Source organism: Mustela erminea, chromosome 6, assembly GCF_009829155.1.
Source record: "Mustela erminea isolate mMusErm1 chromosome 6, mMusErm1.Pri, whole genome shotgun sequence".
NCBI lineage: Eukaryota > Metazoa > Chordata > Mammalia > Carnivora > Mustelidae > Mustela > Mustela erminea.
The window spans coordinates 139,774,298-139,798,372 of NC_045619.1; the positions used below are offsets into that span (position 1 = coordinate 139,774,298).

At 40.5% G+C, this 24,075-nt stretch overlaps 1 protein-coding gene across 11 annotated transcripts in view; it reads left to right on the forward strand.

The window, feature by feature from the left end:
- Positions 1–24,075, forward strand: part of PRKCQ (protein kinase C theta) — a 182,078-nt gene that overhangs the window by 125,901 nt on the left and 32,102 nt on the right. For 10 of the 11 annotated variants that reach the window (XM_032349801.1, XM_032349802.1, XM_032349799.1 and 7 more), the window contains 2 exons: positions 19,817–19,908; positions 21,684–21,746. In XM_032349801.1, coding sequence (XP_032205692.1) covers positions 19,817–19,908; positions 21,684–21,746 — 155 coding nt within the window. The remainder of the gene's footprint in view (positions 1–19,816; positions 19,909–21,683; positions 21,747–24,075) is intronic. The other variant, XM_032349798.1, reaches the window with a different exon arrangement.

Genomic DNA, 24,075 nt, shown 5'->3' on the forward strand with positions numbered 1-24,075 from the left:
GTGAACAAAACTTTTGCGATCTATGGACCCCCTTCAAAAGTCCCCTTCAAAAGTTAGTTCAAGGTCAGAACTCATAACAGTTTTTTTTTTTAAGATTTTATTTATGGGGCGCCTGGGTGGCTCAGTGGGTTAAGCCGCTGCCTTCGGCTCAGGTCACGATCTCAGGGCCCTGGGATCGAGTCCCACGTCGGGCTCTCTGCTCAGCGGGGAGCCTGCTTCCTCCTCTCTCTCTCTCTCTCTGCCTGCCTCTCTGCCTACTTGTGATCTCTCTCTGTCAAATAGAGAGAGGCAGAGAGAGAGAGAGAAGGAAGCAGGCTCCCCGCTGAGCAGAGAGCCCGACGCGGGACTCGATCCCAGGGCCCTGAGATCGTGACCTGAGCCGAAGGCAGCGGCTTAACCCACTGAGCCACCCAGGCGCCCCCTCATAACAGTTTTTAAATTTAAATTCCAGTAAAGGCACTCATAAGTTTGTTAGTTGAAAGAATACTGAGGGGTACCTGGATGGTTCAGTCAGTTAAGCATCTGCCTTCGGCCCAAGTCATGATCTTGGGATCCTGGGATGGAGCCCTAGGCTCCCTGCTCTTGGGCAGTCTGCTTCTGCCTCCCCTTCTGTCCCTGAGCTCATTATCTCTCTCTCTCTCTCACTCGCTCAAGTAAATAAGATCTTTAAAAATCTTAAAATTAAAAAAAAATACTTATATAAAAAGTTCACAATGGCTAATCTTAAGTTTCTAGTGAAAACTAAGAGTCAAGAATTCTAATGTAATTAAGACTACTAGAAATAAGGGATATAACTCTATATACAAGAAAAGTAAGATCTGTGTTTTTGAAAAAATGAGGAATGGAAACACATTTTTTTTTGAGGGAAAATAAAATAATTTTGTCCTGAGACTGGTTATTAAAATAAGAAACACTTAGGGACAAAATCTGAATTTTTTACAGAGTAAAGCTGCAGAAGGTTTGCAGTGATAGAAGTCTTAGAAGGGAATTGTGTGTGGTCAGTTCTGGCTAAGCTGGAATAAATTTAAGTAAATGAGGTGTTTGTTTTTGTTTTTTAAAGATTTTATTTATTTGATAGAGATCACAAGTAGGCAAAGAGGCAGGCAGAGAGAGGAGGAAGCCGGCTCCCTGCAGAGGAGGGAGCCCGATACGGGGCTCGAACCCAGGACCCCAAAGGACCACTGAGCCACCCAGGTGCCCCAAGTAAATGAGTTTTAACACAAAAAAATACACTGATACGAAGTTAAAATTCTTGCTTTCACTGTTAAAAATTTTTCTTAAATTTTTGATCTGCTCTTAATAAATTGATATTATTAACCAGAAAAAAAAAAGTTTGTCAAAAATATCAAGTTTTTAAAACATTTGGTCAAAAAGGATCATAGGTAACAAAAGAAATGGGGATGCCTGGGTGGCTCAGTCAGTTAAGCACCTGCCTTTGACTCAGGTCATGATCTGAGGACCCAGGGACTGAGTCTCCCATGGGCCCCTTGCTCTCCCCAGGGAGTCTGCTTCTCCCCTGCCTATGCACTCTCTCTCTCTCTCACAATCACTGTGGTAAGATTGATAGCTCAGTATTGTTTTAAAGTCATCAGAGAGGGGCGCCTGCGTGGCTCAGTTGGTTAGTCGTCTGCCTTTGGCTCAGGTCAGGATCCCAGGACCCTGGGGTCGAGCCCTGCATCAGGTTCCCTGCGCAGCAGGGTGTCTGCTTCTCCCTCTCTCTCTGCCTCTCTCCCCCCATTTGTGCTCTCTTGCTCTCTCCCTCTCAAAGTAATCAAAGTCCTGATAAAACAAAATGAAACACAGGAAATTATTTTAAGACACAAAATATGTTTTCTAGGCATATTGCTTAAAACGGTAAAGAAAAAATATTTTACAATCCGGAAAACTTTGTCCTTTATAACAAAAACCAAATTGTGATTTGGTACCAGCTTACTTCTGTTACTAAAATTCATTTCAATCGTAGCCAGTCCTGACCACACCTGTAACTCCTTTCCACAAATCTTAGAGGCTTTAATTATATGTATTAGAATGTTTAACCCTGAACACCTTAATTTTTTAGTAAAAATAATTATGAATTGTCTCTTACAGTAGTCTTTAGTGGACTGGCAGATTTATACTCTCTATCATTTCTAGAAATGCATGCTTTCTCAAGTAAATATCTCAGCATGGCACAAAATGTATTGACTAATAAATCAAAATATCTGTAAAATCAAATATCTGTAAAAGGAAGACAAAATTGGATAAACCTATGTTCAATAATTAATGTTTTAGTATTTTATTTGGAAATGGTCTAGATATTTAATGACTATTCATCATTTAATTTAACTTACTTAACTTCAAGGTTTCAGGTCACCAAAAAGATTAGGAAAACTATTTTTTAAATTCATCTAAAAACATTTATTTTGCTTACATTATTTAATTCACTTGTACTCAACAATTAACTTAGTTTTTTTGTTTTTGTTTTGCTGACGAGTTTTATAATAGAAAGAATATGAACTTGCTTGACTCGTAAACCCAGGCAGAAAAAAAGTTGTATGTTTGCACAATATTCAATGTTGATAATGCTGAAGACATGTCTGTTTTAATTAAACCCACAAACTTAGTTTTAGTAGTGAATATTTTCCCAGATTGTGTGAACTGAAAAACATTTAGGTTCATTTCTATTACATTTCTGAGAATTTTTTTTTAAGATTTTTTAATTTTATTTATTTGATAGAGATCACAAGTAGGCAGAGAGACAGGCAGAAAGAGAGGGGGAAGCAGGCTCCCTGCAGAGCAGAGAGTCCGATGTGGGGCTCGATCCCAGGACCCTGGGATCATGACCCGAGCCGAAAGCAGAGGCTTTAACCCACTGAGCCACCCAGGTGCCCCCATTTCTGAGAATTTTAGGACTCATATAAGTGCTTACTTTTCTTGAAGCCAATTAAATAAATAGAGCTCTTTTACAAATTATAGCACTCCCATCCTGAGAAGAAAAATACCACCCATCCCAACACACATTAACATATAAATAGAGACACTTTATAGGTTCCATCTTAAAATTACTGCCACGAATCAGGTATAGTCCAAAGCGCACTAGTTAGAAAGAAGCTGGATCTAGGTTGTTTTTCCTAGCAGACATAACAAGGGGAGGTTACCTGCTCATATGGCTAAAGCTTTTTACTAATATTTGTGCAGGATACATCTGTTTCATTTGAGCTGATGTGGAAGAATTTGCATAGAATTTTGAGAACATTTTTTTTTTTCTGGTGTCCCAGATGCTTGACCCTAGGGCCACTGTTTTGATGGTGTGGACCCCTAGGGGAGTGTGATGTGGGGAGCGTCCCAGTGTTAGGATAGATGCATGTCCTTGGAGCTGTCGTAGCAGGAGGCACAGTGTCTCGGTGGACTTTTGTTTACAGTCCCGTTTCAAAGTCCTTTGAAAGTGCTCAGTGATGGTCCCAAGTTCATTCAACCTGGTGGCCTCCCCTCCTATTCTCTACCTTTTATTTAATCTGCTAATCTCAGGAGATCATCCATTTACAAACAGGGCAGCGAGAACAGTTTGGGTGGCCTCATTTATCGTATGGAACCTAGAATGCCTTGGGAAGAGAGCTTCCTTAAAAGTCTTAAAAGTCTGTCATACATTCATCCAACAAATGATGTTCATGTCTGAATAACAGACCCATCAATGTGGGCTTGGAAGTCCCCAAGAATGGATTTTTTTTTTTTTGTAAGATTTTTATTTGTCAGAACGAGCACGTGCACAAGCAGGGAGAGAAGCAGGCTCCCCACTGTGCATGGAGCCCGATGTGGGGCTCGAACCCAGGGTCCTGGGATCATGACCGAGCTGAAGGCAGACTCTTAGCCAACAGAGCCACCCAGGCATCCCCAAGAACGATTTTTAAAAAAATCAGTCAGTACTCTGCCAGCTTTCTCTGGTCCATTGGGGGACCATGTTGAAAGGTCATAATCTTTGCTATCACCCACAAGGTTACACAACCCTGCTTCTTGCATCTGAGTTTTCCACCAGCAGATGCACAAGCTGATCAAGATCTGGAAGCCTGGGGTAATGACTCAAAATTGTTCAGAAAACTTGTGTGTATCCTCCCTGGGTTTAAGAAGTCCTTAATCTGTGGCCCTTAGTTCAGTCTTGGACCAAGGAACAAAAGGCACCTGAGGAAAGTCTCCCATAACCTTAAGTAGCTTAATTTTAAAAAGTAACTGGCTCACATGGTTAAGGGACTTTGGCTCAGGTCATGATCCTGGAGTCCCAGGATCCTGTCCCACGTCAGGTTCCCAGCTCCTCGGGGAATCTGCTTCTCCCTCTGACCTTCTCCCCTCTCACACACTCTCTCACTCCGTCTCAAATAAAATAAAATCTTTAAAAAAAAAAAAAAAACTGTTTAACGGTCTCTGCAGAATGGAAAAAGTTCCAACGGAGGACCAGTAGAACACTCAGGCAAAGGAGAATGGAGGGGAGCAGGGAGAGTCCCATCAGTTCTATCTTGTGTCTTTAATTTTTCATTAGCCATTCGCAATAATTTTTTTTTAAAAAAGCAATTTTGGAAACTTGAAGCCTTTTTAAATGCATTAAAAATGCATATAAATTAAAATAGCTATTCCAACCTGTTTATGTATTCCACTCTCGCTTTCAAGTACACTTCTTAAATGAATGATCTTGTCTGTTGTAATGTTCCCCATAATAGTCATTAGAATCCTAGCTTGTCTGTAGTAAGATTTTGCCATTTTTGTAGATATTTATACTTCCAGGGCCAAAGTTTTGAGACATAAAATAAGCAGGTGTGCTTTCAGGCAGCATGCTTAATTTATTAGAATTTAAGGATCCTTGGGCGCCTGGGTGGCTCAGTGGGTTAAGCCGCTGCCTTCGGCTCAGGTCATGATCTCAGGGTCCTGGGATCGAGTCCCGCATCGGGCTCTCTGCTCAGCAGGGAGCCTGCTTCCCTTCCTCTCTCTCTGCCTGCCTCTCCGTCTACTTGTGATTTCTCTCTGTCAAATAAATAAATAAAATCTTTAAAAAAAAAAAAAAAAGAATTTAAGGATCCTTTTTTTTCTTTTTTTTTAAGTAAGACTCTTGGCCCCAAGCTAATACCCAAGGGGGATGAGCAGCTGCTGGGTTGGGGTTTGTGTGGTGTTTTCATCACACAATGGTGTGCCCCATTGCATAGACATTTTAACCTAACGTTGGAGTTTTTGAGTTAGGTGGCAAGCATTCCATCGGGGAACAGACAGAGACACCCATTAGCAACAGCATTTATCTACATAAAGCGAGACGAAAAGCAGATGTGCCTTAACATATCCGTAGGAATCAAGAGATTTTACTACATCCTGGCCCAAAGAGGGCCCTATGCCGAAACAAACAGACATGGGCACTCTATCAGGAGTAAGCAAGAGATGTGACTGCATCCTGGCCAAGAGAAAGCCTCCTGTGCTGTGGTACCAGGTCCCCCCTGGAACCTTGAACTGGGTGGGGGCTGACTCAGCAGATCTCAGCAAAGGCAGACTGTGGATTGGCAGCTCCACAGAAGTGGGGAACTGCCAACTACCGTGAACAGTTCCCCTGTGGATTTTGGGACAGAATCAAGGGCTGGGTGTTTCCATCAATTAAATGAGCATTGTGACCTGAAGTACCAGCGGCTGCCTCTGTAAAACCGACCGAGAGCCAGTTAGATCAGGAGCTTAACGTAAGAGAACAGAACTGAGAGGAACTTACCCAGGGCTCTCAGAAATGGGGGAGGGGGTGGTGCGGGTACTCAGAATTCAGGGTTATCACACTGTGGTTTTCCTATTGTGTCCAATGCTGTCAGGAGTTTGCTTTGGATCCCATCACTACCACCAAATCTCTTAAACATTCAACTGAATAAATTTAAAGATCACATTGGTTTTATCCAATGATTTACAAGTTAGGTAACACCCCAGCTAGCAAATAGAAAGGAGCTCCAAAGACAAAGAACGTGTATTGTTTCAGGCAAAGTCACTTTCTTTTGGAGGAAGGGGGGGGGTCCCATCATGCAGATTACCTACCAAGTGGTGGCCGCATAATTCCAGGTTGGCTGGTTAAAAGTTACATTCCCAAGAGAGGCTGAAACTGCCGTTCAGTTAGATATTAAGTCTTGGTTTGTTGATGTAGGTTTAGTACAAGTGAATGTTTTGCATCTTTTGTCTCTTTAGCAAAACCAAAGACCACATTGCATTTAAGGGGATTATGAGTACACGCTGGGAAAGGGTAAATGTGAGACTCTGCAAACAGGCAGGAGTTGGAACTATGGGAACCTATGTGAGTTGTAATAAACCTACAGAAGAGGTTCAAGTAGCAAACCAGAGCATCCCCCCTCCAAGCCGGAAGTAGTAGGAGAAAGAAGAGGAAATGTACATGACAAAGACCCCTCCGGGAGGGCAGTGTGGGGGTGAGGGGGAATCAGAGGAGAAAGATAAATGGACAGGGAAGGATTTCAAGAAAGAGAGGACTGTACCCAGAGTGGTGAGGGGGTTGACTGGGCTATTCAGGAGGAACAGAAGGAAGCATCTAGTGGGAGGAGGAGGGACTAGGTCGGTCTTGAGTGACAGGTGGGTAGACTCAGTGGTTATACAGAAGTCTTTCAGACAGCGCGTGATCACATGGCTCAAGGGTTAATGGAGGACTCTAGTGACAGAGGAAGAAGCCAAACAAGAGGCAGGAATTCATGGAGGAAGATTTTGGAAAATGAAGAGGTTGGAGATAAAGCATATAGCAAACTCGTGGTAAGGAGAGGGGCACTTCTAGGACATGAACGGAAAGCTGGAGGCAGGAGAGAAAATTGGATTGTGTGCGTCATGGTTGCAACCATTCCAGGAAAGAAGGAACCTTTCTCAGGCTGACAATGACAGGGACAGAAATGGGAATGAGCACAAGAAGACATAGAAAAGGCTTGACATGTGAGCAGTAGGGGCACCAGTAAAATTGCGTACAAGACAGAGCACGAACTGTGAGATACCGTCAAAGAGCCAGAGTCTGAAGAGAAACGGGGAGGGGAGTTTGCAAGGATGGAAACTGGCAGGGTTTTAGGGAAATAAACTGAAATAAAACTGATAGTGTACCTCCTCTACCTACTTTATAAGGATTTGCATTTAGCTAGAATGTGAATGAGCTCTTAAATCCTAAGTGTTTAATAGGTTAACAGATAATAAAAGATAATAAAAAATAAGCAATAATTCTCCATGAAACTCTAGTTTAATTTTTTTTTCTAGAAGAGCAGTTACAAATATTTTGATTAAGTAGATACTATCAACCAAAGTAAATAAAAATGTGTCTGGAAGTCATATTTTCAAGGAAGATTTTACATAAAACCTGCAAGCTCTACCTTCTTTTTGTATAAATTTCTACCTTTATAGGACATATAAACTCTATTAGAATTTAGAATTTTATTAGTCTCCATATTCTTCAGCCCATTATTTTATTGATATTTGTACAAATTCCATGTGAGGATGAATCTTAAGCATGTTTTTCTTCTAGTCTTATATATTAGCATCACTTTGAATGTACTGGCTAGCCTAGAGCTACTTTTTTTTTTTAATTAATAGACTGTTTTTAGAGCAGACTTAGGTTTACAGAAAAACTGAGTGGAAAGTAGACCGTCTCATCCCTCCCTGGCAGTGCCCAGAGTTTCTGTGTTTAAATCTTGCTTCAGTGTGGTACATTTGTTGCAACTGAAGAGTCAATACTAATACATTATTATTATTAACTAAAGTCCATAGTTTATAACAGGGTTACTTTTTGTATTGAACATCATCTAGGTTTTGATCAATGTAGGACATATACCCACTATTACTGGATCATGCAGCATCATTTCACTGCTCTAAAAATCTTCCCTTCACTCCTGGCATAGTCTCCATAGTTTTGCCTTTTCCAAAATGTCATATAGTTGGAATCATTCAGTGTTACAGCCTTTTCACACAGGCTTCTGCCACTTAGTTATACGCATGTAAAGTGCCTCCATGTTTTTTTACGGCGTACCGGCTCAGTCACCGCTGAATTATATTCCGTTGTCTGGACGGACTACCGCTTGTTTATATATTCACCTACTGGGGAACATCTTGGTTGCTTAGAGCTTCTAATTTGATCTGCTGTGCTCATTTGTTTTTCTTAGAATGATAGACTCCATAGATAAAGCATTATTAAAGCAGCTTTCAATTAAAAAGGCATTGGGGAAGGGGTCTAAGATGGCATCTTATGAGGATCCTGAATTCACGTCCTCCCGTGCACAGCTACATAGGAATCCTTTCCCCCGAAGAATAGATGAAAACTAGATGAGGTGTCACCATGAGAAAGGATACAAGGGCCATGTTGAGACCTAAAGGAGAGGCAGAGACAGTCTCACAAAACCCCACCCTTAGGGCAGCAACACATAATAGGGATCTCACTAGAGAACTACTTTCCCCAAAGGACCAAGAGATGGGTGTGGATCCCAGGGACCAAGGTGCCTGATGTGAGACACTCAACAAGAGCCAGCACTCAACAAAGTGGTTATGGGAGGAACATAACATAATATGACACACTCACAGCTCATATTCAACAGTGAAAAGCTAAACCTTTTTACTCTGAGGAAAAAGACAACAAGGTCCACTCTTACCACCTTTATTCAAGCTATTATGGGAAGTCCTAGCCACAACAAACAAAAGATGTAAAAAGCATTCAAATTGGAGAAGTAAAACCATTTTCAGATAACATGATACTCTATATAAATAAAAAGCCCTAAAGACTCCACCAGAAAACTATCAGAATTTAGTAAAGTTATAGATACAAAATTAATATACATAAATCTGTTGCATTTCTGTGTATCAATACTGAAGTAACAGAAAGAGAAATGAAGACAATGATGCAATTGTAAATGGAATCATTAAGAATAAAATATCTAGGAATAAATTTAACCAAGAAGGTGAAAGACCTGTTCTATGAAAAATCTAAGACCTTGATGAAAGAAACTGAAGAAGAATTAAATAGAAAGGTATTCAGTACTTATGGATTAGAAGAATTAATACTTTTGAAACATACATACTACCCAAAGCAATCTACAGATTCACTGCGATCCCTACCGAAATACCAATGGCATTTTTCATAGAACTAGATCAAAAAAATTTTTTTATTTGTATAAAATCACAGAAGTCAAATGACCAAAACATTCTGGCGAAAGAACAACAAACTGGATGGTATCATGCTCCTTAAATTCAAAGTATACTACAAAGTCTTGTAATGAAACAGAATAATATTGACCCCAAAACACATACATAGACCCAATAGAACAGAATAAAAATAGAGAGTACAGCAACAAACTCATGCTTTTACAGTCCGTCTTTGACAAAGGGGGCTAGAACATACAATGGGAAAAAGAATTTCTTCATTAAATGATGTTGGGAAAACTGGTCAGTCACATGCAGAAGAATGAACTGGACTTTGTTATACCAGACACAAAAATAAAGTCAAAATGGATTAAGAACTTAAATTTAAGTTCAGAAACTACAAAACTCCTAGAAGAAAACATAGGCAGTAAGCTCTTGGACATTAGTCTAAGTGACATTCTTTTGTGTCCTCAGACAAGGCAATAAGCACAAAAATAAATGAGACACCATCAAACTAAAGAGCTTTTGTACAGAAAGGAAACCATAAACAAAGAAAAGGCAACTGACTGAAGGGGTTCTACTGATAGAAGATATTTACAAATGATAACAAGTAAAGGCTTAGTATCCAAAATATAAGAACAGATATGATTCAATATAAAAATAAAAAATAACCAATTGAAAAATGGGTAGAGGACCTGAATAGACATTTCTTCAATTAAGACATACAAATGGCCAACAGACCTATGAAAAGGTGTTTAAACACTACTCATCAGGAAAATGCAGATCAAAGCCACAATGAGATATCACCTGACACCTGCCTGAATGGCTGTTATAAAAAGTCAAAAATAACAGCAGTTGGCGAAGATGTGGAGAAAGGGAACCACTGTGCACTGTTGGTGGGAATGTCAATGGTGCAGCCATTATGCCAAACAGTATGGTAGTTCCTCGCAAATCTAAAAATAGAACTGCCCCGTGGTCCAGTAATTTCACTTCTGGCTGTTGATCCAAAGAAAATGAAAACACTAATTTGAAAAGATCTATGCACTCCTATGTTAATGCAACATTATTTATAATAGCCAAGACATGGAAATAACCTAAGTGGCCATCAATGGCTACATGGATAAAGAAGATATGTGTGTGTGTGTGTGTGTGTGTGTGTGTGTGTGTGTGTAATGGACTACCACTCAGCTGAAAAAAAGAATAAAATGTTAACATTTACAACACGTATGGACCTTGAGTGTATTATGCTAAGTAAAATAAGTCAGAGAAAGACAAACATCACATGATTTTACTTTTATGTGCAATCTAAAAAACAAAACAAAACCAAACCCAAACTATGGATACAGAGAATGGGTTGGTGGTTACCAGAACTCTGGGAGGGGGTTGGGGGAGAAATAGGTGAAGGGGATTAAGAGCTACAAACTTCTAGCTATAAAATAAAGTAATGGAGATGTAATCTACAGCAAGAAGACTATGGTTTGTAATAGTGTATAAACTTTGTAAAGTGACAGATGGTAATTGTACTTATTGTGGTAACCATTTCCCAATGTATACAAATGCCGAATCACTGTATTATACACCTGAAACTAGTATGATATTGTATGTTAATTATATCTCGATATATTTTTAGAAGTTTTTTAAGGATAAGAGTTGAAATTTTGGGGTCAGCAGCAGTGAAGGAAATGGACATCCAAGAGTCAGCCTAGCTGATCACATGTCAGTGTTCTTTTCTAGATAGTATCAATCCAAAATTAGAAAAATTGAGATTTCAAGGTGCCTAAACACCAAATCCGACTCACAACTCATTTTATTACATAATTATCCTTTTCATGACTTAAGCCTTAGACACAAGCAACAGAGGCGGAGCTCTCTAGCTTGCTCTCTCTCTAGCACTCTCTGTATGTATGTATGTATGTATAGAAATATAGGATATATTTAATGCAATAGTTGATAAACTGATTTTTAACACTTAAATAAAATATTTTTTAAAAATTTATTTATTTGACAGAGATCACAAGTAGGCAGAGAGGCAGGCAGAGAGAGAGGAGGAAGCAAGCTCTTTGCTGAGCAGAGAGCCCGATGTAGGGCTCCATCCCAGGATCCTGAGATCATGACCTGAGCCGAAGGCAGAGGCTTAACCTACTGAGCCACTGAGGCGCCCCTAACACTTAAATTTTTATACAGATGGTATTGGCATCCACTTGTACCCCTGCTCTGGACCTTGCAAATGTTGGGGCCATCCTTGCTCTGAGTATAATACAGATTAATGTTTTTATTCCCTAGGTGATAAATAATGACAATATACATAACATGTGATGAGTTCTTATACTATTCCAAGCACAGAGCTTTAGGTATTTTATTTCCTTTTAGTCTGGACAAGCTCTTCTTTGTTCTCCAGGATACACCTCCCAGCTCCTTCCATGGGCTCTATCAGGGTATATCCCAAAGAGTTTAATTCCATTCTTCAATCTCCATCCTGTTACACTATGATCTTGCATATTACAGCATTTACTAAGGACTTAACATGTGATACTCTGAAAGAAGTACTGGTATACTTTGTAATAAATACTCCAGTTGTATTTCTTCAGACATTGCAAGTCCTCTCTTGTATACAGTTTATGACATTAACTTACTAGCCTTGGAAGGAAAAAAAGCTAGGAAAAAGGACTACGATGGTTCTTTTCCTCCTGGAAATGAAGTCTATATTCCTGACCTCATTTGCAGGGTATTTGCAAAGTTGTCCATTTATTTTCAAAGTTATTACTGGTTTGATAATATTATTAATGTCTTTAATGCTGTAAGTCTACATTCATCTAAGAACATTTGGCAACTGTTCTCATTTACCTAGTATTTGGCTATATTGAATAGTGGTCATCTCTAAATAATTTCCCGTGTTCTTCATTTTCATTCTCTTAATAAAAAGAATTGTGGTCATTCTTTCATTCTTAAGGCCGTATAGAAGACACATTATATTAGCATAACTTTTGGAATCCCTCCTTCACTAATTCTAGAATTTTCATGCACAAAATGTCAATGTTTAAAGCATAAGATAAAATTTTAAAAGGATGTGTTTTGAAAGCCCTAGGATTCTTAACTTTGCTAAATGACATCTGGGTCTGCGAACAGCCCCATGGGAATTGCACAACTGGTTTTATGAAATCTGTCACCTTAATCTTGTATGCAATCAACTTTCTTTCATATGGTGACTACAGATTTCTATTTAAACAATGCTTCCTTTTTTAGGTCTTTTCAGTTTTGAGTCTTTTGAAAGAATGAGTCTATTGATATTATTCTGATTAGAAAGGACTTTAAAAGTATCTAATCAGAAGACAGGACTGCCCTGTGGGTGGCCATACTTTTGTCAGAATGTTTAAGCCTTCCAGTTTCAATTTAGGTGACCTCCAAAAAAAAAAAAAAAAAGCATCTTGCTTGACATCAAACACTTAATCTAAAGTCCATGCCAGCCCTACAAATAGCAATACTCATTTTATCAGTGAACCAGACTTATTCCATACCTCTCTGAAATTGATACACAGGCTAGAGTACGAGGCTCTAGCCATTCCTTGTACTTTTGGAGATTCATTCTTCAGTAGCTTAAATCTGAACAGGATTAGCAAGCTCCCTGGACAAATGTTGAGAATATATACCATATAAGTATAAGATGATAGAAAAAAAAAAATCCCCCACTTAGAATTTCTAAGTCTCATTAATATTTTCCCTAATTTAAAATTTTACAAAATTAGAAAATTCAGAAAAATATAAAATGTTTCCTAATTATAAAAATTACAAAATTTTCCCTAATTATAAAATGATAATGTATAAAAAATACATTAAAAATTGGAAAATACATAAAAGTACTATAAAAAGGAGAGAGTCGTTCCAAGTTAGATCACTCAGAGGCACTCAGAAATAGGATTTTTGATATTTTTATCTTCTTTTTACATCCTTTTTAGTAACCAGTGACCAAATAGTTTAAATCCAGTATTAATAATTTAGTGACAAATCTTCAGCATACTAGGTCATTTCATATCAAAACCATATATTGCTTAAAACTATCCTTTTATTTTAGAACTCGGTCTTTAAGAGGTCGTTTTGTGCTTGTGAATTTATGTCTCAACATGCCTATGCACATGTATCATACATATATACTAGCTACCATTGTGAGTGTACTAACAGCGGACTTTCATAGCACTCCCTGTGTGCAGGTCCGTGTAGTAGCCCCCTTACCCGTTTTGGCTCATTTACTCTTCATAGCAACCCCCATGAAGTAGATACTGGTCTTTTTTTCTTTTTTTTTTTAAGGTTTTGGGGTTTTTTTTTAAATTTATTTATTTGACAGAAATCACAAGTAGGCAGAGAGGCAGGCAGAGAGAGAGGGGAAGGCAGACTCCCTGCTGAGCAGAGAGCCCGATGCGGGGCTCGATCCCAGGACCCTGAGATCATGACCTGAGCTGAAGGCAGAGGCTTTAACCCACTGAGCCACCCAGGTGCCCCAGTAGATACTGTTCTTATCCCCATTTTACAGATAAAGAAATTGAGGTGATCTTTAAGGGATAGGCAACACATCAAAAGTCAAACACCCGTTAAGCAGGGAGCCAGGATTTAAACTCAGGCAGTTCAAGTGGTGAGGTCCATAGGCCTAACTGCTCTAGGGCTTCTCATTAGAGACCTAATCCTATCAGGGGAAACAATTTTAAAATTCATGAAAAGGAGTTCTGTTTGTACTTTGTCATGAAAGGAAATAATTTGTTAGTTAATGCAAAAAGACCCTGTGGGACAATTAAGCCAGTAAATACCAACTGAGCCTGAGTTCCCATTGCAAGATACAGACCTCTAGAAATTCAGGCACATTATTTCTGAAATGTACTAATAGGTCTATTAAAGGCAGTGAATTTTACTAATTAGAGTTTCCAGCCCTAATGAAGGAGTTTGCTGGTCTGTAGAAAGGGATTTCTCTCCCCCTCCCACACACACACTCCCTAGTTAGATATAACATGCACACATATGATTATCTATTGGGTTTGAGGATGTGTCCTTAATGAAAAAGGAAATAAGCCTGTTGTAGGATTTTCGAATATATAGCACAGAATTGAAGAAAGCAATAGATATAATACTCCAGATTCCCTTCCAAGCTACATGCATAACTAGGAAGTTGAGTGATGGGGTGACCAAACTGATAAGATGTGTGTAAGTATACAGGTGAGCCCACCACCCAGTGTGCCCCACACCTGTGCCAACCGGAAGCAAGCTCCACCCCCACTTGGGGTGCTCCTTCTGAGGACACAGCTCAGGTAGCTCTGCCCCCAGCTCTGTATTCTTCCAGACAGGAAACCCCTCCCATTTCTGCATGACCACAGAGCTGGGGATGTCAGAAAGGCAACTTTCCCAGGTTGTAATTCTCAACTAAACCCTTCTTCTGGGGGGACAATAAGTGGAAGTAAAATCTTCTGAGGTCGTTCACACTCTGAAGGGGACCGTATGTCCACTTATAATATGAGTTAAGACTCAGCACATCGAGGGCATAAGTAAAAATGATGGGAGGCACAAAGGTAGAGGTTCAAGGGCAATGTCTTAAATTCAGACCAGAATGGTCTAAATATAAAGGTATTTAGATAGTAGAGGCTCCCTACAGCAATCTCATTTTGTAAGAACATAGGAGAACCAACTTTAGTGTTCCATCAGCCAAGTAATGAAAAATATTTGTAGGAACTGGAAAGCCCTATACTTGGTACACAAAGACACAGAATTCTTTGCAAAATGCTAGGTTATTTTGAATTTTTGAAAGTACTTGATATATATTATTTAAGTGATCTTATAAGAATATAATGAATACCATTTTTTAAATCACCAAAAAAAAAAAAAAGAGCTACAGAACTTCCAATACCCATCTAAGAGTAAAAACATCAATAACTGTTCAGTTGTCAGAAATCACAGTAAAACAAAACATAACTGTCACTCTCGTTTTTATAGTCTGGCATACAGAACAGCATGTATGCCATAGGTATATTTATAGACTGAGCATTGGTAAAGGTTATTGAATGGTATGTCAAATACTTTCTTGTTAGCTAGAGGTTCTTCAGGACTATTTAAGGCAGCTCTTCTTCCAGTGGCTACAATGTCATTGCACTGTCAAGCCCCAGCTAAACTTACTTTACTGAGAGGATGGGAATATGCTCAGTGTTTTTATTGTTTCACTAATAAAATCAGTGGATGAAGGAAGGACACTTGGAGAACTCACTCTAAAGACCAGGAAGGCTTACTGAATACTCTTTTTACAAATCAGTCCGTTTGAGTTCATACCAACAGAGCTTACAAGACCCTCAGCTTGTTTCCTCCTGCAGGGAACGCAAGGCAAATTTTCTTTTATAAATTTCTCATTTCCAAAGAGTACTTGACAGAATGTTGTGTTTTTGCCACCTACATACACACACAAAAAAATTCACTGATTAAACTGGGGACAATAACCCTATAGGTTGTCAGACTCGACTCCATTGTTTTTATTCTTTTCCAAAGTCACAGACATTCTTCTTTAAGCAAGTCTGCTTGAGTTCTAAGACACTAAAATACATGATTCAGAAACAGAATAGAACAATCAACAAGTTATTCTCTTGCCACTCAATGTCTGCTCATAACAGTGTTAAGGCACATCCTATTCTAACCCATGGGACACAGAGGTATCTGCCCCCAACCAGTAGCCATGTTCTAGGAGCATAACCAGGAGACTACTTAAATGGGAAGAAGTCATCCGACCACTATTGTAGAGCCTTCTTTGGGGTGTCATGGTGGGCCATAACGCTTACCTCCTTTGAGGAGAGTTTCAAGAGAAGGCTCGCCTCTATTCTTTAATTTTATTTCGTATATGCATTGTTTCTAGACAAGGACTTCTCATAAGAATTTTGCAAGCTTCCCATCCTCTCAAATGCATTTTGCCATCAGGGAGGAACTCCATGGATCTTATATACTCAGTAGTTTAAGTCATCTTTATCCCCAAAGGGAAAAAAAATTAAATGTATGGTGAAAATCAGGGGGTGCTGAGGCCACTAAAGCGGAGTTTAGTTGATAACCATCATTTCTCAGAGGTTGAAAGACTGAGGCCTGGGATGGCATCACTTCCGGGTCACAGACGGTCAGTGATGGCACAGACACAAGAATTTCGACTCCATGGTTGCTGTGCTAAGAGCTCCTGACAGAGTCTGAGACCAGGGCAGATTGGAGCACCCCACCCCCCAACACCTTCACAATGTCAAGTCTCCCTCCGCAAAAGAATCACGTGCTTCAGTTAACATGTATTACTCAGAATTAAGAGAGTTCCACACTGTTGTGTGTGGTTCACAAGCCCACATCCTTCAGTAGTCTGCTTTGCATTTTTCTCTCAGCTTGTGACCAGAACAGATAGGACACCATGGGAGGAGATCTAGACTCCTGCTTTCCTCTTTGTTTCGAGAGCCCCAGGACCATGCAGGTCCTTTTTCTGAGAAGTATCTGCTACTGTTTGGTTTTGGACATTGTGTTAATTCTTCCTGTAAGACATAATGAAAATTAAGAAAGGTGGAATTGCTTATATAGATGTCCACCATTTCTTGAAGAGACCGTCTTTGCTCCGTTGTATTGCTTTTGCTTCTTTTTCAAAGGTCAGTTGACTATATTTGTGAGGTCTATTTCTGGATTCTGTTCTGTTCCATTCGTATACTTGTCTATTCTTTTGCCAATACCACACTGTCCTGATTACTGTGGCTTTATGGTAAGTCTTGAAGAAGAGTAGTGTCAGTCCTTCAACGTTGTTCTTCTCCTTCATAAAATTTTTTTGTCCATTTGGGGTCTTTTGACTGTCTGTGTAAACTTTAGAATCAGTTTTTAGATATTCACAGAATACCTCACTGGGATTTTGACTGGTATTTCACTAAATCTATAGGTCAAGTTTGAAAGAACAGACATCTTGATAATCTTGTGTTCCTATTTATGAACATGGAATCTCTCTCCATTTAGTTAGTTCTTCTGATCTGCTGGGATTTTTTTAACTGGCTTTTCAAATTGTTTCCTATAACAACAGCTACCAACTATCAAGTGCATGGTGAGTGCTAACCCTGAAGCAGCTCTCCACATATATCGACTCATGTAATACTCATGATAACCCTGTGAAGTGGGATTATTCCTCCATTTTGCAAATAAGTAAAGAAGATGAGGTTTAAGAGAGGTTAACTTCTCCAAGGTCACAAATAAAGAAACTATGAACTCAGCTCTCAGTAAGGACAAAGCTTCTGGTCTTGACCATTACCCTGAGTCTTGTCCTTCTGGGTTTAGTTCTGTCTGAGCCAATGTGGAGTCTTTTCAGTGGGCAGATTTCTCTTTTTGAGAGTGATCCTACAGGGTTCCAGGTTAGTGGCAGGTCACCTTCAGCTCTGAGCACTCTTTTTTCAGCCATTTATGGAAGTCTGAGTCTGTTTTATTTGTATTTACTTTTTATGACTGGAACTTGGGACTCAATTTTTAAGATTTATCTAGCCTTCAAAATGTGATCCTTGAAAGCCAAACCCTAGGACTGTGTGTTTTGTATGTATTATATGTATTGATTCTCATTTCATCACAGAGTCATCTCATTGGGCCCAGAGTGGACCCAACAGTTCCCTGGATGAGTAGCTCCAAGACTTCCAAACAGTTTCTAGAACACTCTAGAAAAGAGTAGCACCTTCTAGCAGGATGACTGGTTTCTCCCATCCTGCCCACCTAAAAGCTGGACCTCCAGGCATGGACTGCCCTAAACCCCTATAAGCAGCCCAACTGGTAGTTGCCCAAACTAAGCACTTCAACTGAAGCAAAATACCATCATAAATAACCAAAGAGGATTGACTGGCTTTTTTTCAGTGTCCCTGGCTTAACCTAAAGATGAGAATTAGAAGAGATTGGTTTAAAAAGATTTATTGTGGAAATAAAAAAAATAAATAAATAAATTTAAATTTAAAAAAAGATTTATTGTAGAGACAAAATCTTTTAATAGGATAAGTATGGCATCCAAGATGCTCTAAATCTCCATTACCATTTAATTAATAACCACTATGGTAGTGTGGTCTTCTTGGAATGCCCAAGGGAGTAAACAATGACCATGCCTTGGGATATCTTAGACTCTTTCACCACAGATTCAGCCCCCAATCCTTCACAGCTAGGTGCAGAGCTGATGTAAGCCCAAGAACTGATGGGACTACTCTGCCATGGTTGTATAGAAGTTAAGGTTGGCCTCTTGCCTGTAGTCTTAGCTGACAATATATAAATTCCAAATTTTCAACTTTTATAGGAATTTGTAAGCTCCCCTAATTCTTGAGGATCCTTTTGTCTGAGCACTGTTATAAATGACCTTACTTTAAGCTTTTTTATCTTTCATTCTCCTGAGCAATTCTACCACTGTGTGTGTAGAGGCCTTCATAGTTTTATGTTAAAGAGTAGTTAGAAGTCCATACAGTACTTAAAAGAATAAGAGGTAAAGAAAAGATGTGCTGCTGATAAAGCAGATGTGTGAAGATTGGACAAATGATTAATCTCAAGTTTCGTGTGAAATAACAATGTTAAGTTAGGACTTCTATCCGCAGAGAATTTCAGCCTATCCATAATGGAAAGGGATCCACTTGAAGATATATGGAACCAGTAAACTAGATCAGGGGTTCACTTTAGAAAAAGCTGGACAACATCTAGACTATTGAGATAATAGCCCCAGTAGAAATGTCAGGCTGTACGTCACTGTCAGACCAGAATACCATCACCTCATATGCCCCAGGGCCTTGGTTAGTCTCACATCAAAACTCAAAGGTTAATTCTGTTAAAAAATCACCCAAGTGAGACTTTCAGGAGCAAATTCATGCACAGACATGTTAAATGTCTTCACACTTCAAGGATGACTAATTCTGTGGTTCATGAGGACACTCAGAATCGAGATGCTCAAAATGCCATAAAAGTACTTATTGGAGAAGTATGGTCTCACACAGTAGGGGGAACTCAGGCTCATTGAAATTGTAGTCACGTCTGATACTCTAACCACAACCTGAAGACCCCTCAGCCTTGCTTTGGATGGCCACCATTCAAAGGGACCAGCCCTAGTACCATGCATGGTGTCTTCTGTTAGGAACAGCGAGCTGGCTCATTAGCTGTGACTCACAAGAGAAATCAGGACTGGAAAGAAGTAAGACGATACTTAATCATAAGGTTCCTGAAGGCAGGACTGTGTTTCATCTCTCATGGCTGAGGCAGGAACACACGTCCCCCACTCTTGCCACAGTGCCATACCTGTACAATATGTTCAGAACAACCAGCTGAGTGTTGAATGCATACTTCCAAGCCCTGAACCTGGAATTGGAGCCCCAAACTGTATTCCTCTTACCATCCTACACGCCATCAATTTCAGTACTTCTGCAGTCTAAGTGCCCAACACCATCCCACTGCTGGGTGGCAAAGTCCAGTGGGACCCTCCTTCAGGCTGTGACCCACCTGCTGAGTCATAGTAGCAAGTATCCCAGCAAATGTTACACATACACGTGCGCCTCCCATATGCCCCAAGCTTCTTGGTGTTCAGAAATGCTATACGTCAGCTAAGTTACTGGGACCGTCTTTTTATATGTGATCAAGACAGAATTAGTTTCCCTGAAATAATCTAAATCCATTTAAAAAGTAGTCCTTGTTTTCTTATTTTTTTAAAAAAAAAGCTGAAATTTGGAATGGTTTTGTTTTTCTCTAGGAAAACCTCTTCTTTGTGATGGAGTATCTCAATGGAGGGGACTTAATGTACCACATCCAAAGCTGCCACAAGTTTGATCTTTCCAGAGCAACGTAAGAGCCTTCTGAAGGGTTTGGGTTTTTTCCACTATTCTTGTCAGGTACCAAGTACTTACTTTACCCACAGAATATTCCTCCCATGTGGCATTTTTCCTGTTGCCTCACTCAGCACGCCACTGTCCCGGGTCAGGGCAACTGCCTGGGGACATATCAGACAAGGTAACGTTCCCAGTTTGTGAAGCTTAAACTGGAGTCCGTTTTGTTTCATTTCTTTGTGTTTTGAAATCAACAACTTGGTTTCTTAAGAAGCTACCCCAAGACGTCACGCTTCTAGATAATCTAAACACAGAAGCAAATATTTGCCCTTGAAAAGTAGTCAGATGAAACACAGATCTTTAAAAGGGGCTTAAGTGGGTAGGAGAAGAATCAATGAAGCAAGATGGGATTGGGAGGGAGACAAACCATAAGTGACTCTTAATCTCACAAAACAAACTGAGGGTTGCTGGGGGGAGGGGGTTTGGGAGAAGGGGGTGGGATTATGGACATTGGGGAGGGTATGTGCTTTGGTGAGTGCTGTGAAGTGTGTAAACCTGGTGATTCACAGACCTGTACCCCTGGGGATAAAAATATATGTTTATAAAAAATAAAAAATTAAAAAAAAAAAAGGTGGTCCTGGGGATGAAGCTTTAACTAAAGCTTTTAACTAAGGCTTTAACTAATGGGGAGCTCTATGTGAAGGCATAAATCATCTGGCTCCAGGGACATGAGTATTATGAAACCAGAAGAGGCATTTATTCCTTGAGAATAGATCTTCACCTTTTCTGGCATCAAGCGAAAACAGGCAGACTGCATTTACCAGGTGGTAACGCAGCTGAGTCCCACAGAAACCCCCGGTACTCCTCCTCCTGTGGGCCCTGTTTCCTCAATAATAAAACCACTGTGACAGTCAGAAAAAGAGAAAACTGTGCCATGAGGCTCACTTAAAAATATGGGTACAACTAGCTTTCTTTGCCTGGTGCTCTGTAATCTTTCACTCACCCCTAATGCGCACTTTGAGTGGTTTAGGCTGAGCTGGGCTGAAAAATGGACTGGTCCCACCAGCTCCTACAGAAACCCGTGGGTGAAATGACTTTTTGTCAAAGCCATTGCCTAGCATACCACTAAGCTCATCACCTCCAGGAACCATCAGCAAAGTGCCCGGAGATAATTTTATGGGATTTCTGTGAAACAGAAAAATCATCAAGCAGTTTTCATGCTAAAGGATTCTCAACGTGCCTTTCTCATACCTCTGGAAGGCATGAAAGCCATCAGAGACATGCTGTCTGCCGTGCTCTGAATGCCTTCCAGGTGCCGGTCATCACTGGAGATGGGGAACAGCATCTCACTCCCATCTTCCAATATCCTTCCTTTACCTCTCGGGCTACATTTCTTGCCCATAAACAACTCAGATCTATGTGGAATGACCCTGCATGTAGGTCTAAGGGCACTAAGCAGAGTTTAAAATAAAAGGGAAAATTATTTTCTTGTACTACTTACACTATTCTGTTTAGTGTCCATGGGTGTTTTATTAGAAAAAAATAAAAACAGTTGGAAAATCATAGCTTCAAGTATAAGAATAAGCACTAGGTGCAGATAAGACTAAATTCTGGCGTTATTTCATCCTCTCAGGGCTGGGGGTGCACATACAGAATGGATGACGTCTCCCTTTTTTTAGGACTGAACAAAATTATAGACAGAAGTTGTGTGTACACACTGAGAATATCTAAAAAGGGGATTTTCTTTCGTTCCATTAATGCATCCATATTCCACTTTGATTTTCCTTCCCCCAGGTTCTATGCTGCTGAAATCATTCTCGGTCTGCAGTTCCTTCATTCCAAAGGAATTGTGTACAGGTAAAGTTTACTCTTTGGAAACACATGCTGAGAGATCTGGCTTTCCCGGTCCAGTCAATTGAATCGCGGTAGTGAGGGGAAAGGGCCAGGGTGGTTTTGTGGCAGGAAGTTCTATGCCCATGGTGAGGACAATCAACCCAGGAACCCCCGTCTCCAAAGCAGTAAGGTTCTGACCTCATTTTGTTCTTTGTTCTGATAGTTACAGTTATCGCCCCTCGCGTGTCCACTTTTCTCGTCCCCTTCCATTACCCTGATTTCTCTTCGGCATCTTACTACGGCTTTCTCTCTGCCTCCTTCAGATCTCTTGGTTTTGCATGGGTCGGCTAGAAATGCTTATGGAATGTTCTCCTCTTGGGTAGGAAAGGGGGGAATGCTTCCTTGAACATTCAAATGCACCTGTGGGAACGTATCTGCCTACACCTGAAAGAAGTGGATAGAAGCCACACATGTAGCCTCCTTCATGAATGCGTGTCTGTCCAAAATGTCTCTATCATACACCATCTTTTCACATCCTTCTTCGAGGAAAGCGGTTGTGCTTTAATCTCCTTAACCTCTTTTCTCCAAATACAGTTTAACACTTATTTAACATAGAAACCCTCAAAAGCTTAGTTTTCTGGTTTCTGACACACTGCAGGCTAAGGGGGAAAAAAAGACTTAAAAAAAAAAAGAAAAAGCTAGACAGGAGGCTGGCTGAGCTGCTGGAGGCTGGCCCAGCAAGCACAGTGAGAGGGGCGTGTTGAATCTGACATAAAAGGAAGATGTGAGGCAACTAAAAGGCCCTGGGACAGTGGGATTGTGTGCTCTCCTGTAGCAAGTGTTCATAACACTGACCTGGAGTCACCAGTAAGGTTCAGTGGAAAGAGGAGGTCCAAGACGATAGCTTGGGAAAAGCCTAAACTCACCTCCTCCCATAGACACACAAATCTACTCCAACATACGGAGGAATAATTCCACCTGAAGAACTTAGGGCCAACTAGACAGCTTCTCCTCAGCAAAGCATAGAGGCACAGTAATGAGGGGAGCCCAACACTACCAACTTCAGAGGGAGGGACGGCGCTGAGGAGGGCCATGCAGACTTGCCCACCTGGAGGAATAGTAGTTTAAAGCACAACTAGGCTCCAAGTGAAGGAGACCCATTTACTAATCCTACTAATGTCCACCGAACAGTGGGGGGAACTGCTGAAACTCTCCCTGAAATCAGAGGTGCTGGCAAGAACCACTGTTTAAGCTCCCCTTGTACTTGGATAGTGCAGAGAGGAGCAGAGTCCAGGCCCTCTGGCCAAGCTGCTGCTTCTGGGAGCCCCGGGGTGCCAGCCTATACCAGCTCCATCCGTCCCTCTAAGGCAACTCCACCCCTGCCTGCTGCACCTCCAGCCATCTCATTAGGGCTGCTCCAGTAGATACATATTAAGACACTTCTGGCCAGCACCCACTATGGCTCCAGCCATCTAGCCCTGGCAACACAAATGCAAAGCATTCTAGGACACCCCTAACCCATGCCCACCCCAACTCCAGCCATCCACCAGGGCAAACTGATATAAGTTGCCCTAGGATGTACCAGCCTATGTTCACTTCAGCTCCAGCCACCCTGTCAGGGAAGACATAGTGCAGAATGCTCCAACCATCCCTCCAAGAAGCCCATTGCACAGAGCACCCCAGGCATTCACAGTCTATACAGAGGACATTCCTACACAAAGTCATTCCTTCAAGACTAGGGAAAGTAACTTTATCCCCTAATTCATAGAAATAAACAGAAAAAGTCAGAGTGAGAAGAGTATGTTCCAAGCTAAAGAACAAGACAAAACTTCAGAAAAAGAACTACATAAAATAGAGATAGCAATCTAACTGACAAAGAGTTCAAAGTAATGGTCATAAAGATGCCCAACAGACTTGAGAGAAAAGTGGATGAACTCAGTGAAAATTCTACAGACAGAAAATACAAAAAAGAGCCAATCAAAGAATGAAGTAGCAGAAATGAAAGTTACACTAGAGTAAATCACTACTAGATTAAAGGATATAGAATAACAGATCAGCATGTGGAAAATGGGGTATAGAAAGCATGGAAGCTGAACAGCAAAAGGAAAAGAGAACTTTAAAAATTAGCATGGGTGTCTCTGGGTAGCTCAGTCAGTTAAGCATCCAACTCTTGGTTTCAAATCAGGTCATTATCTTATGGGTCATGAGATCAAGCCCCTTGTTGGGCTCTGTGCTCAGCAGGTAGTCTTCTTGAAGATTCTCTCACTCTGCTCCTCCCCCCACTCACTCTTTCTAAAATTAGTATACTTGATGTTGTCACAGAGGTCCCTTACCCTATGCTAACACTTGTATT